This window comes from Pygocentrus nattereri, chromosome 26 (genome assembly GCF_015220715.1).
Source record: "Pygocentrus nattereri isolate fPygNat1 chromosome 26, fPygNat1.pri, whole genome shotgun sequence".
In the NCBI taxonomy this organism is placed as follows: domain Eukaryota; kingdom Metazoa; phylum Chordata; class Actinopteri; order Characiformes; family Serrasalmidae; genus Pygocentrus; species Pygocentrus nattereri.
In genome coordinates, this window is record NC_051236.1 from 11,741,223 (window position 1) to 11,754,060 (window position 12,838).

The following is a 12,838-nucleotide window of genomic DNA, read 5'->3' on the forward strand; positions in this document are numbered from 1 at the left end:
GAGCCATAACTAGGACCTTATTTGCCCTAGTACAAAAAAAACGACTTTTCCATAAGGCCTGATCAAAGCCTTGCGTCTCCATTTTTACTATATTTAGTTAGTTTTGTTATTTATAGAATTTGAACTTGCCAGCTGCCATTTGCATTGTTTTAAAAAATTTCATGGTGAATGGAGCAATAGAAACACTCCACACTTGGAAAAGTGTGTTCCTCGATCTTGTTAAATGTTCTAATATTTATATTAGAAAAATATTCTGCTGTAAATTTAGCATCCTTGAGAGATGTTTTGTCTCAACAGCATATCTTAATTATTTTGAAAAAGGCAAAGTAATTTATTTGTATACTTGCTATCGTTACACCTCAAATAAGTCGATGCTGTCATGACATCCCACCCACTAGCATCCAAACTTAACCTAAATGTTTGCATTAGACTACCTATTGTGTCAGTATCCATATGAGGGACCCATTAAAGATTTTGGGACCCAGTGCAATTGCGTCCTGCCTCACCAATAGTCACACCACTGCCTTACCACATAAATGTCTTAATTTGAGATTTTTGCACCTACAGCACCCTCTGCTGGTGGTAGAAAAGGTCACCCGGTGTGGGCTATGTCACAGTATGACCAGTAAGTGTCATCCATCAAATGTTTTTATTTTCCTTTCTCTTTCCATTTAATAGTCAGTCCTTTCAGTCAAGTTAGTGCTTGCTTTGTGTTCAGAATGGGAGATCTTGGATGTCTCTTCTGGTTATCCAGTTTTAAGGATAACCTTTTCACTAAAGCACCCTGTTTAGCCGTCATTTCCCCTTGGCTGTCTGCTTCCTTACAGGCTGGATGACAAAGATTCTGTGGACATCCATGACAACCCTCCTGCTGCAGACAATGTGGTGAAGGAGGATAACAACACAGTGGGTCCAGTCACCAATGCTGCACAACCTCACATTCAGTCCTTAGCCCACTATGATGGCCCCAGTGCACAGGCCGACCCTCCTGTAATCTCCAACATGGGTCAAATAGTCAGGTCCTTCCACTGCTTAATCCAAGACAACTCAGATTTATCCCTCTGTGCCCAAAGCCATAATGATGCAGCAGCTGGTTGCGTCTGTCTTTTTGCTTTGAAATATATTTAGGAATGATGCCAAGCCCCTTTCCTGTAAGCTCTGCTCAGAGAGTTATTGGCTCCTGTTCAGAGTTCTTTCCATATTCCCGCGTGTGCACGTGTAGATGTCTGGTGGGTCTGGGGTAAGCAGCGGGAATATGTGGGAGGCAAAAACAGATCGCCTGCAGCAGCAGGGCCCTCTGAAATCCTAGGTTCCCAAGGGATTCTGGAGAACAGGTTGAGCTTTAGTCATGGACGACGCAACAACATTTCTGCCGAGAGCTGTAGATCCAGCTCTCCTTAGAGGCCAGACAAAAATAGATCATCCAAACTCTCAGGATTCTAGATGTTCTTTTTGAGTTGAATACATCCATCCCCTCATGTATTGACATCTTATAAGAAACAGTGAAATCCACCAATTTCCATGTAATTCAAATTTTATTTACTGTCCAAAATGAACAGTGAACTTACACAAGGTTTTATGTGTAGTTTTGATAATGATCAAATAATGGCAAGCCTAAAATGTATGTTTTGTTTGGGTGTTTTTCTTTATAATGCCCTTCTTGGACTTTCCCACCTGAAATAAAAATAAAAAATAAAAAAAATTCTAATCTCAGCACTACCATGAAACAATCTCTGCATTAGGCAGTGTAGTTATGACCACTTCATATAATAACCTTTGGTGCAGTAGCTTTTAGAGGCATTACATTTCCTGTTCTAGTCCCCACCACTGTGAACAATCCAGATAAATTTCTCCAGAACATGCATTTCACATCAAATCACTCCCAAAGCATTTGTTTACATATTTTCAATTTCATCATGCTGAATTAGTTTTTACTAAATCAGAGGACACTACATTCACATTTTCTTTTCCACTTTAAATTGGTTACATTCTGACACCTGTGCAGTAATAAGAATAAACAACAATGTAACCGCTGCACCATTTAAAGTGGGGGGGGGGGGGTCTAATAAAAAGCCTCCTATTGCAAGTCTTCTATGCAATCTCTGAAAAACATCTTTAACACACCGCATACAAAGCTGTGAAATCAAACAGCACAAGTTCTGATGAGCATTTGAAAAGAACATGGAGAAAACACTATAAATGAGCCGTGATTATACAGAACTTTTCTTTGTTTCTGAATGTGTCAGAATCTGTAAGATTTCCCTGGATTGTCCAGGTTTTTGGTTGCATGTTGAGGAATAAATAAAAATTCCTTTCCTGGACACAGAAGAACCAAGAATTTTCATATGTTAGCACTTCTTAAGAAGTGCTACCCAGTTTACCCAGTTATTATACAGTTTATACTTACATCATATATATATATATATATATATATATATATATATATATATATAATGAATGGGCCTGATTAGTTCAGATTACTTCACTGTTGGGACAGTTATTTTAGGAAGGGTTAACTGATGGTGATATGTTTAGGCACTTGAAGGAATGTACTGCCATGTGATGATTTTAGTGATCAGGCTCTGTAGCTGAACTGACATCTATCTACCTTAGACAGCGCTGCTATCATTGAATTTAGCAAAAAAAAAAGGTACTGATTGGCCACAATTTAGTGAAGTGGCGACCCTATAAGTGGGAAGAAATATTTTTATCAGCCTGTTACATGAATAAAAGTCTGAGGTGGCACTCAGTGAAGCCAACCAGATTTCATAGGTAGCCAGTACCACCCTCGACCACCCTTCTGGCTTTGCCACTTTACTTTAATTAGCTGATTTATTGTATTAGGTGTGTTAAATGCACCAAATGCAGTGCATGGCTACTCCAAGACCAGGATGGGGAAACACCGGCCTAATCCTTTATTCTCTGAATAATCCATAGCCTTCCATGTTCACATGGAGAACTCTTAACATCATGTCTGGATGTCCTAAATATTCATTTTTCCCTAAAGACAAACCTTTCTGTCCAATAATTAGAAGCTTAATATGCACACAATTATGTGATTTTGTATTTGCAAGGCTATTTTTTTATTATTATATTTATACTTTATATATTATATTATATTATATACTTTATATATTATATTATTATATTTTACTCCTGAAATTTGGGTGTCATTTTTCACATCTCTGTGTATCTCAGGTCTACTTCATCTATGATGAAGAGATAGAAGTGGAAGAGAAAGAGGAGCCCCCTCCCCCTGAGCCAGTCAAGCCTGTCAATGATAAACCACACAAATTTAAGGACCACTACTGCAAGAAGCCCAAATTCTGTGATGTGTGTGCTCGCATGATCGTTCGTAAGTGTGCCCGTTTGAGAGGAATTGGCAATGCGGTGCGGCTGTTTCATTTCGTTTCGTCTGATCACATCTTGTTTCTTTCTCTTTGCAGTCAATAATAAATTTGCACTGAGGTGTAAAAACTGCAAGACCAGTATTCATCATCAGTGTCAGAGCTACGTAGAGTTCCAGCGATGCTTTGGAAAAATCGTGAGTTGCTTCCTAATATTGCATTATGATGCAGTATACAGCATTACGTGTACTTGTTGCATGTAATGTTTTATCTCTCCCCCTTTTCCTTCCTCCCACCAGCCTCCAGGCTTTAGACGGGCGTACAGCTCTCCTCTCTACAGCAGTCAGCAGAATGCCACTGTTAAAGAGCTGCTTCCCTTCTGTGAGTACATCTCAACCTTCAACCAGCCTCTAATGTTCTCATCTCAAATCTGTCAACTAAACCTCTTCTAGACTGTTTTCAGCATCATAACTACAAATAAACTTTTTGTTTTCTCCCTAGCCCAGTCTAACCGCACTGACCCAGTGTTTGAGACACTCCGTATTGGGGTCATCATGGCCAACAAGGAAAGAAAGAAAGGCTCAGAGGATAAGAAACAAGTAAGGTTTGTAAAGGCTTGGTCTCATACAGAAGAACTGTATGAGACCAAGAATAATTCAACCTAAAGAAGTCCTACCTCTAAGAACATCACTTTCAGAATAACCACTCAGTTGTTTTTGCCAGTTGTTAGATTTTAATGTAGGCAGTTTTTTTTTTTTTTTTTTTTTTTTTTTTTTTTAAATAAACTGATAAACACGCGACCCTGGCGGAGAAGCGGCTTAGGAAATGGATGGATGGATGGATGGATGGATGGAAACTGATAAACACTGTGCTTTGGAGGAGGGACACTTTATTGAATGTAACTTCTCATATAGATGTTAAACAGAGAAGCACATAGACTTCCTGCAGTCTGGTCCAATTTCTCCCCACTTGTGAACTCTGTAATGAATACATAAGTTACTTCAAGTTGGCTTGACAAAGCCAGCTAATAATGCTTCAAAGTTAAAGCAGTTGCAGACCAGTGTTGATTTATTTTTTTATTTTTAATTAATAATTGAGTTTATATAGTAATTTCAAGTAGTTGCTGTGGCATTCCACTTTCTTATTACAGTGTTACTTGGTGGGTTGTTGCTGAGGTGTTGCTATGGTATCTGAGGTGGTTGCTAAGGTGTTGTTAGGCTGTCGCTTTGGTAACTAAGGTGGTTGGTAAGGTGTTGCTATGCTGGTGCTATGGTATATCAGGTGGTTGTTAAGGTGTTAATAGACCTTTGCTATGCTGTCCTAGGTGGTGGATAAGGTCTTGCTAGCCTACTTGAATAGTGGTGACATGAGAAGAGCGAGTCAGTTTCAGCATTCAAAAGAGAAAATGAAGAAAAGGCTGGCTTTTTCAAAAGGAAATATAAATAAGAAATTGAGCAAGAACAGGACATTCTGAGCGAAACCCATGGCCCCCCCTGTGAGAGCAGACAATTTTGACCACTTTCCTCAAACATGTTGGCAGAAGTTTACTAGGTAACCCACAGATGCAAGGCAGTGGTGAAATTGTTTTGTACATATTTTCTATACTTCACCATTTTCTTTCTATTCACCCACATTTCTCCTTGCCTAGATGATGATGATGGAGGAAGAGGAATCACAGCCTAAAGCTGGGGAAGGAGCAGGAGAGGAAGGTGAGAGAGATAAAGTGTGTATAATTTGATATGTTACTAAGTAAAAGATAACACCCTCATCTCTGTCCAGTGAACAAAGAGACAGAAAAGAAAGGGGATAAAGCAGCAGCTGAAGATAAGGTTAGAAACTACAGGTCTTAACTTACTGTCATTGATCATGTTTGTATTTAGTTTTAAGTGTTTATGATACTAAATGTACACTGATCATCTCTGTACTGTGGTGTGATGCAGATGAAGAGGCCTCAGCCAGGTAAACTGGGGGTCTTCTCTCAGTCACACTACTACTTGGCCCTGTACCGTTTTAAAGCAATCGAAAAAGACGACCTGGAGCTGCAGTGAGTGAAGCTACTTTATTCTTATTAACAATACAATTCACCTGAGTTTACCTGCTATTTTTGGAAACACTTTATTTAAAGGCTGAATGATGTCTTTATAAAAGAATATTTGAGTATTTAAGAACAGTTTTTGCCATCAATCATAAGATGACATATTGTCGTAAGAAGACTTAAAATAAAGAGACAGACATTTCTTCCATTTATAATCATAGTAACTTACAGTATGTTTATTTTACTGCTTAAAGATGCAGTGTGTAAGATTTTGTGGCATCTGAACCAACTGAATCCCGCTCCCTCACCCCTTGCTTTCCAAGCATGTAGTAGAATGTACAGTGACTGTCAGGTTTTCTGCCACTATCGATTTCATTTTGCATTTTAATGTTACTACTTCTTTGATGATGAGGATTCAAACTTTCTTGCGTTCTCTTGTGCTAAAAATTTGAATTATCCTACATTTGTCCAAAATTAAGCTCTCAAACATTTCACAACACAAAATGGTTAGCCAGCACCTGCAGCAAACACTTTCTGAGTCTTTCAGTTGGTACTATAGTGCCACTAAACATAATGCAAAAGGCACTCTCTAGAGCCATTGTTTGGTTTGTCTATTCTGGGCTGCTGTAGAAACAAGGCAGGACGACCTGCCCCTTATGTAGCTATGAATGGGCTCATTTTAAGCTAATGAAAACACAATGATTCATAGTTACAGATAATTGTATACTAACATAGACATGGTTGAAGAATATTAATCACTTGTAAAATACTACATTTCTGCTAATTGACCCCCTTAAATCTTACACACTGCACCTTTAAGTACATTTAAATGCAAGAAACTTGTAGTTTTGTGCTCAGGTGGACATACAGACTGAGAACTACTTTTACAGAAGTAACATTTTAGCAAGGGCATTTCTACTTTTACACAAGTAAAAGCATTTTACATAGAACTTTTAGCATAAATGGGAAAATATTGCAGCATATTGGGAAAAGGTATGTTTTGCTGAGGGGACTCTTCTTGTGAAGAGTGACATTGGGAGCTGCCATTTTTGGGGGTCTGTGCTTCCACATGGGAAGAATTGGACAGACAGATCTAGGAGTGAATTGGTGTGGGTCGGTATGGATCAGTGCAGACATGCCGTGTCAAGGGCATCAAAACTGATGTATGTAGTTCTTAAATAGGCCTTTGCCTCATAAGATTCATTACTTGAGAATGATGCTTCATAACACTGTTATAAATGTTCAAATTCGTCTGATTCAGGTCTGTTTGAAAAAAAAATATAAAAATGTGTTCAGTTTAAAAATACCTAGAGAACTTTCTTGAGCAAAAAAGGAGCATATACTTTAAATATTGTTGTACACTTCTATTATATTAGTTATAATCAATTCTAAGATTGCAAAAGTTGTGTACCTGAATCACCACCTTCAGACTAATAATAGACAAATACATACATGTTACAGCCCTAGTTTTATGTGTATGTGTAGTGTCTATGTTTGTACTGTTTAACTGTGTGTTTATATGTCTCTTCCAGTCCAGGGGATCGAATTACAGTGATAGATGATTCCAATGAGGAGTGGTGGAGAGTAAGTATTTGACAGTATTTAACACTATTATTACTGTACCTGAGTTACATACTAAACTGTTGTTTATACAACTGAACAGTCACTTCAAGGAAAGTTAAGAGGTAATGGATTTTTACACATTTTTGCACAGTTAAATCATTAAGATGTAAACAAACCTGCTTAGGATTTGAGATGAAATGCTCCGATCAAGAGAAACTCACTGAGTCAGAATGCTTCCCAGTGGTAGTGATAGGAACCAGATGTTAGAATCGCTCAGTGCCTCTAAAATCTTACAGAAAGCTGGAATGGTCAGGGAATGTTTAGGATATGCTATCCAATGCCTGTAACATTTTTTTGATTGATTTCTGAAGGTTTTGGCCTAAAACATCTTTTCTCAAATCTGCTCCATGGAGAGGTACATACTGGGCATTGTAAGGCAGAATAGCACACAAAGATAAGTTTTTTCTTTTCAGATATACCACGATTTTATTATTGTTGACATATAAAACTCAAAAACATGTATAGGTGAACTGGTCATTTTGGATAGTAAATATATTTGCACGGTAGACATAAGGCCCCAGGTTCCTGTCAGTACCACTGTAAAGAAATCAGTAAGTTTCTGTAGAATGCACCATTTCACATCAACCCACTTAATGTTTATATCTCAACGAATGAATCATGGAGAAATTTAAAAAACTGGAGCAATTCTCCTTTAAAACAAATGTCTATTTGGGAATTTAGCAGTGTTATGACTGACAGCCTAAAAAATGCACTTGCCGTTGTTCCTGATCTGCTAAGTGTGATGATGGTACGTAAATGAAGCTGATCTAGAGAAGAAGAGTCACACAGCGTGGTGGTGTGCATGTTTCAGGGTAAGATTGGTGAGAGATCTGGCTTCTTGCCAGCAAACTACATCATACGCGTCCGCTCGGGGGAGAGAGTGTACAAGGTAACACGCTCCTTTGTGGGGAACCGTGAGATGGGCCAAATCACGCTGAAGAAAGACCAGGTTGGAACATGCATGCACACACAAGCAGAGCACACACACCAACTAATGAGTCATGCACTGCTTTTTCTTGTGAGTGTGTTAATAGAAGTATCCGTTATACTTCACTCGGCCCAAGGACTGTATAACTCAATATACAGCACTGTGCAAAACTCAGAGAACCTTCAGTTATTTAAAATCCATTTAATGCAAGTTCAGCATCAGAAAAAAACATAAAATCTATAATATACTGTCCCTCCATTACCCTTATTATAGCTTCCATTCTTATGAGTCTTGCTTTCAGTTTTCCAAAGAAATCTGCAGGCATGTTTTCCCACAACTCCAAAGGTTCGTCTTAGGAGTTGCATTTTCTGTATCCCAAACACATTCAATGAGTTTGAGACCCGGACTCTGGTGGTCAGAAGTTTCTTTAACTTATTTGCAGTTTTTCTCCTTTTTGTATTTTCGCTCTCCTCAGTAACAGCAGCTTAACAGATACACATCCTTATAGTGCATCTGACTCATAGTGCTGAGACTCATATATAGACTCATAGTGCTGAGTTTTGCTCTCACAGTGGAAGGATGGGCAGAAGCACCTAGGGATTTTTGAATCTGAGAGTAGAGCTTGATTTTTCTCCCATTTTCTCTGTATCTTTTAATCATTTTCTTTTAAACTCTAGGGTTTTTTTTGGAAACTGTTTTTTTGTTGGAAACTGTTTTTTCATTTATTTTTATTTGACATTCTCCTTCCTAATGCACATGGATTCTCTTCTATTGAATCTCTTCAGAAATATCTTTTGCACACTACTGTATGCATATGCATAGGTCACTTTCAGCCAACCAAATCTGACACAAGCTGCCTCACCATGACATACTTAATGTTTGCCTGCATGTGCTTAATCGTTGTTAAAATTCCGGGAGCGTTGCATTGTCTATTATTTTTTGACCTTTGTACTTATTATTTATTTATTTGAATTTGCATGTGTTTATTTCTGTGTGCTTGTGCAGATTGTGGTGAAGAAAGGAGATGAGGTAAATGGCTATCTGAAGGTCAGCACTGGACGCAAGCTTGGCTTTTTCCCTGCAGATATCCTCCAGGAGATCTGAGGGCAAGAGTGTGTGCACATTTTTGTTCATGTGTAAAACGAGTCAAATCTGTTTCTTTTCTACCTTCACTAAATTACTCTACTCTGTACTACATTTGATTTGCTTAGAAATGGTTTAAATTCAACAAAGGGCTAATAAACTGTTCATTATCACCTGCTCTGTTTTAAATTACTGCTTGTAGTGGCGATAAATTCAAGCAAACAGTTTGTTCTCTCATCGGGGGGGGCGTGGGGTTAGGGCAGTGGTCCTAAATGTTAAGAAGAGCCATTTTGTCCTTCCAGTAAAAATCAAACCACCTCGGAGCCACAACATTTTATGTCCATTTTTCTATATTGTCTGTAATTATGTTTCAGTATGTTCAAATGTGCTAGTAGAGGCTAAAAATATAAATGAAAATGCAGACTTACTTTGCTCTGCTTTAACTTTTAGCTCAGCTATAGCCGCTTTTCTCACATCTCTGGCAGGAAACATTTTTACGCAAAAGGAATAGTTTCCTGTAAAATGTCTCTCAATATTCAACTTTTTTACAAGGCTGAAGTCACTTTCATTCGCCAGCTTCTTGTTTGAGTCTTATTTCACCTTAAATTGCATAGCATTTTAGAATGTAACTGCTGCACAATTTAAGGTGGAATGGGAAAATTTGAACAAGCAGCTCGCGAAAGAGAAGCTGACTTCAGCCTCGCATCTTTTTAGTGTTTGACAGTTTCTCGTTGGAGATTAAAAGTATTAGGAATTGAACTGGAGTGATAAAAAATGCAAATAAGTGTATTCATCTACAAATTATCCATGTTTGTCTTAAATGCTTCTCTTTGCTTTTTTGTTAGCTACTTGCTAGGCGAGATTGTTTTCTGTGTTGATATGGTGACCAGCAGTCTGCACACCAACTTTCAAGGTTCAAGGGCGTATTAGCAGTTCTACAATAACTCCAAATTTAAAACCATTTATTCTTAAAACTGTCAGAACGATCAGCAGAGCCTTATTTACTGCAAAGGAGGATTATTTTATTGTTGCTGACCCCTGGGTTAGGGGCACTTTCTGGTGGGCCAAATCAAACATCTTCACAGGCCAACCCTGGCCCACAGGCTTCACTTTTGGCAGCCATGATCAAAATGAAAATCTAAAGCAATGTCTAAAGGCATCTTGTAGCTTTCAGGAATTAAACTCTTCAGATGTCTGGTTCCCATCACCACCATTGTGAACAATTACCACTCTAGAGTGCAGCATTTCACCTCAAATAACTATGTTTACATATGAACTAATGAATTATTCAGAAATTTTGAAATCTTTTTTCCCTCTCTCCTTTCTCGATCTCTCTTTTCTCCCCATCTCCTCTCATGCACTCTCTACTCTCCCGCTCCCTCACCCCTCTCCATCTATCCATCTCTCTTCACTGTCAGATGTCAACCACTGTGAAATGTTTGTGTGACATTCTAGTCATAATTATATGCAGATACACACACACACACACACACACACACACACACACACACACACACACACACACACAGATCATCTGGCAGTCAGTGGCAAGTGTGATGCGTGCGCAGGTAACCGTTAAGCTTCAGCAGTCGCCTGATTGGCCGACAGCAGCCCCGTCAGATACGGGTCACTTCCTGTTGATGGCTGGCTCTGCACCACTTGGGCAGGGGCGGCAGGGACAGGGCAGGGTGACATCAGATCTGCTGTGTCATAGTTGACCTTTGACCTCTGTCTGCCAAGAATGACAGAAGCAGAGGGCAGAGAGAGAGAATTGTGAAAAAAAATCCCCCATAAGTTTTATTAGTACCGCTCTAGTATTTCAGGTGGATTTCATACAGATATATTGTTATTTTTCTTTTTGTTGTTTCTTTTAATTCTATTGTCGTGCAGTTAGAATAAATGTTTCCTGCCACCAGATGTCGCTCTTACCTCTTTTTCCCCAGAATTCCGCTCTTCATCCTCAGTTGGCTCTTCCACCTCTCTCTCTCTCTCTCTCTCTCTCTCTCTCTCTCTCTCTCTCTCTCTCTGCGTCAATACTTTCTCTTTTGTTTGGCCTCTAACAATAACGTCTCCCACCATCCTTCCATTCAGAGACCAAATCTATAATCTGTTTGTTCGGCTCTTGTGAAAGGCCATTAATGCTGGTTTTACATGACCAGGATGAGCATGTGTGTCTCTCAATCTCTGTGCCTGGCTCCTGTCATGTGGATTTCTCTCAAACTCTCTGACTCTGAAAGCAGATACGTAATGAATGGTGGCTCAGATAGCTGGACATCAAGTCTTAATGGTACAATAAGGGCCAGTTTCCTGGATTTAGATTAGGCCTGCACTCATAACATCAATAGTGATTCTTTATTGAAAGTCCATATTTGTCCAAGTTAATATTAGTCTAGAAAGCTAGCGCTACAGTTGTAGGCAAGAGCTTGAATGCCCCAGGTAAAATAAATAAAAATACACGCGCTCTACTGGGAACAAACTCAAATATGGCATTTCATTTTTAGTGCATAGTTGCTATTAATATGAAATATAATATAAATGTGTATATATATATATATATATATATATATATATATATATATATATATATATATAATGTGCCATATAAATCTAAAATTTTTCATAATTTTTGCACAGGCAAAAATTGTTTTTTTTTAAATATATTAAATTCAACAAATAGTAACTGTGTATTAAAATGTGCAGAAATGTGTTCTCCATAGAGGACGTTGACTTATTTTTCACTTATTTCACTTAGAAAATCACCAAAATATGTCATTTGACCAGGGGGTGCTCAAACTTTTGCATACAACTGTAGGTGTCTTATGTCCCCGTCCGAATTTATCCACAGAGACCTAAATAGGCTTGGGAGACGTGCCACTATCCTAGAGTATGTGGTCTCTGGAGGAGAAAAAAATAACAGTTGTTTATTACTTGTAAACAAAGGGATCAACACATCATGTTCCAGCTCACCATAGGGTGAGATAATTGCAGTCAGCAGATGAGGCGTCTAAAAAGATGTTCAGTAATTAGTGGGCTTGTTCAGGAAAGAGATATAAACGAGAGCAGCTTTATAAATCACAGACTGTACCTTTAACTAGTGTTTCTCTCCAGACCTCTTCCAATTAGTGCAGTCAAGTTTTCTTCCCCTCGAGCTGCAGAGTTACACATGTTGCCTTTGGTAAAACATCAAGGCCCTTTTAGTGCTGCGACCAATAAAAGCTTCCTAGCAGCATGGAGGTGAGGCCTACCGCTGTGTTTCAGGTTTAAATCTCAGCTGTGCCATGTGCCTGAGGTCCTGGGGATCGCTTGTAGTTGCATTGTGACTTTAATAAAGGGATGGATATGTTAAGATCAGTGTTTTGGGGGTAAACCTTTGAACTCACAAGAGAATTTGATTGTTATTCTTTTGAAAATGAAAATCTTGAAACCTCAAACATCATTAAATTAAATTCAGATTTAATGACATGTTTCTGGTCTTGTGATTGGATAAACCATTTTATTGCTCTCAGAGATAAAAAATTATTCTTCCTTTTTTTTTTTTGTTTCTTTTTTGGTTTTACTCCTTTTGAAAATACTGGTTTCACTTTAAACTGTGTAAACATTTCATGTTCTTACAATACCGTGCCTTAAAGTCAGGAATAATTTGTTCCTAGTCACACTCCTTGTATGCAATCTATGCTTTAAAAAAAAGCCCATTTTGCATTATTTTTGTGATGTCACATGTCTGCTTATTCAGCCTTACATAGTTTTGCCCATTCACACTGAAGTTATTACTGAAGTTATGCGGTTTCAGCCACCCTGCTTTTAGAATGAGGCAAAAAACAC

General features: G+C 38.4%; 1 protein-coding gene across 1 annotated transcript; it reads left to right on the forward strand.

Moving 5' to 3' along the window:
• The first annotated feature begins 608 nt into the window (after nt 1–608).
• Nucleotides 609–9,189, forward strand: LOC108431802 (SH3 and cysteine-rich domain-containing protein 3). The gene is made up of 12 exons (XM_017705171.2): nt 609–625; nt 828–906; nt 3,199–3,355; nt 3,447–3,544; nt 3,647–3,728; nt 3,849–3,946; nt 4,996–5,056; nt 5,127–5,176; nt 5,288–5,391; nt 6,915–6,966; nt 7,817–7,954; nt 8,939–9,189. Exons 1-12 carry the CDS (start codon nt 609–611, stop codon nt 9,035–9,037), a joined length of 1,035 nt encoding a protein of 344 aa, XP_017560660.1. The 3' UTR covers nt 9,038–9,189.
• The last annotated feature ends 3,649 nt before the right edge of the window (nt 9,190–12,838 follow it).

Excerpts from the sequence above, each read along its gene's own strand:
- LOC108431802 (XM_017705171.2), top strand. Across the intron at positions 3,545-3,646 it reads AGCGATGCTTTGGAAAAATC|CCTCCAGGCTTTAGACGGGC; the intron begins GTGAGTTGCTTC and ends TCCTCCCACCAG. Across the intron at positions 5,177-5,287 it reads AAGCAGCAGCTGAAGATAAG|ATGAAGAGGCCTCAGCCAGG; the intron begins GTTAGAAACTAC and ends GGTGTGATGCAG.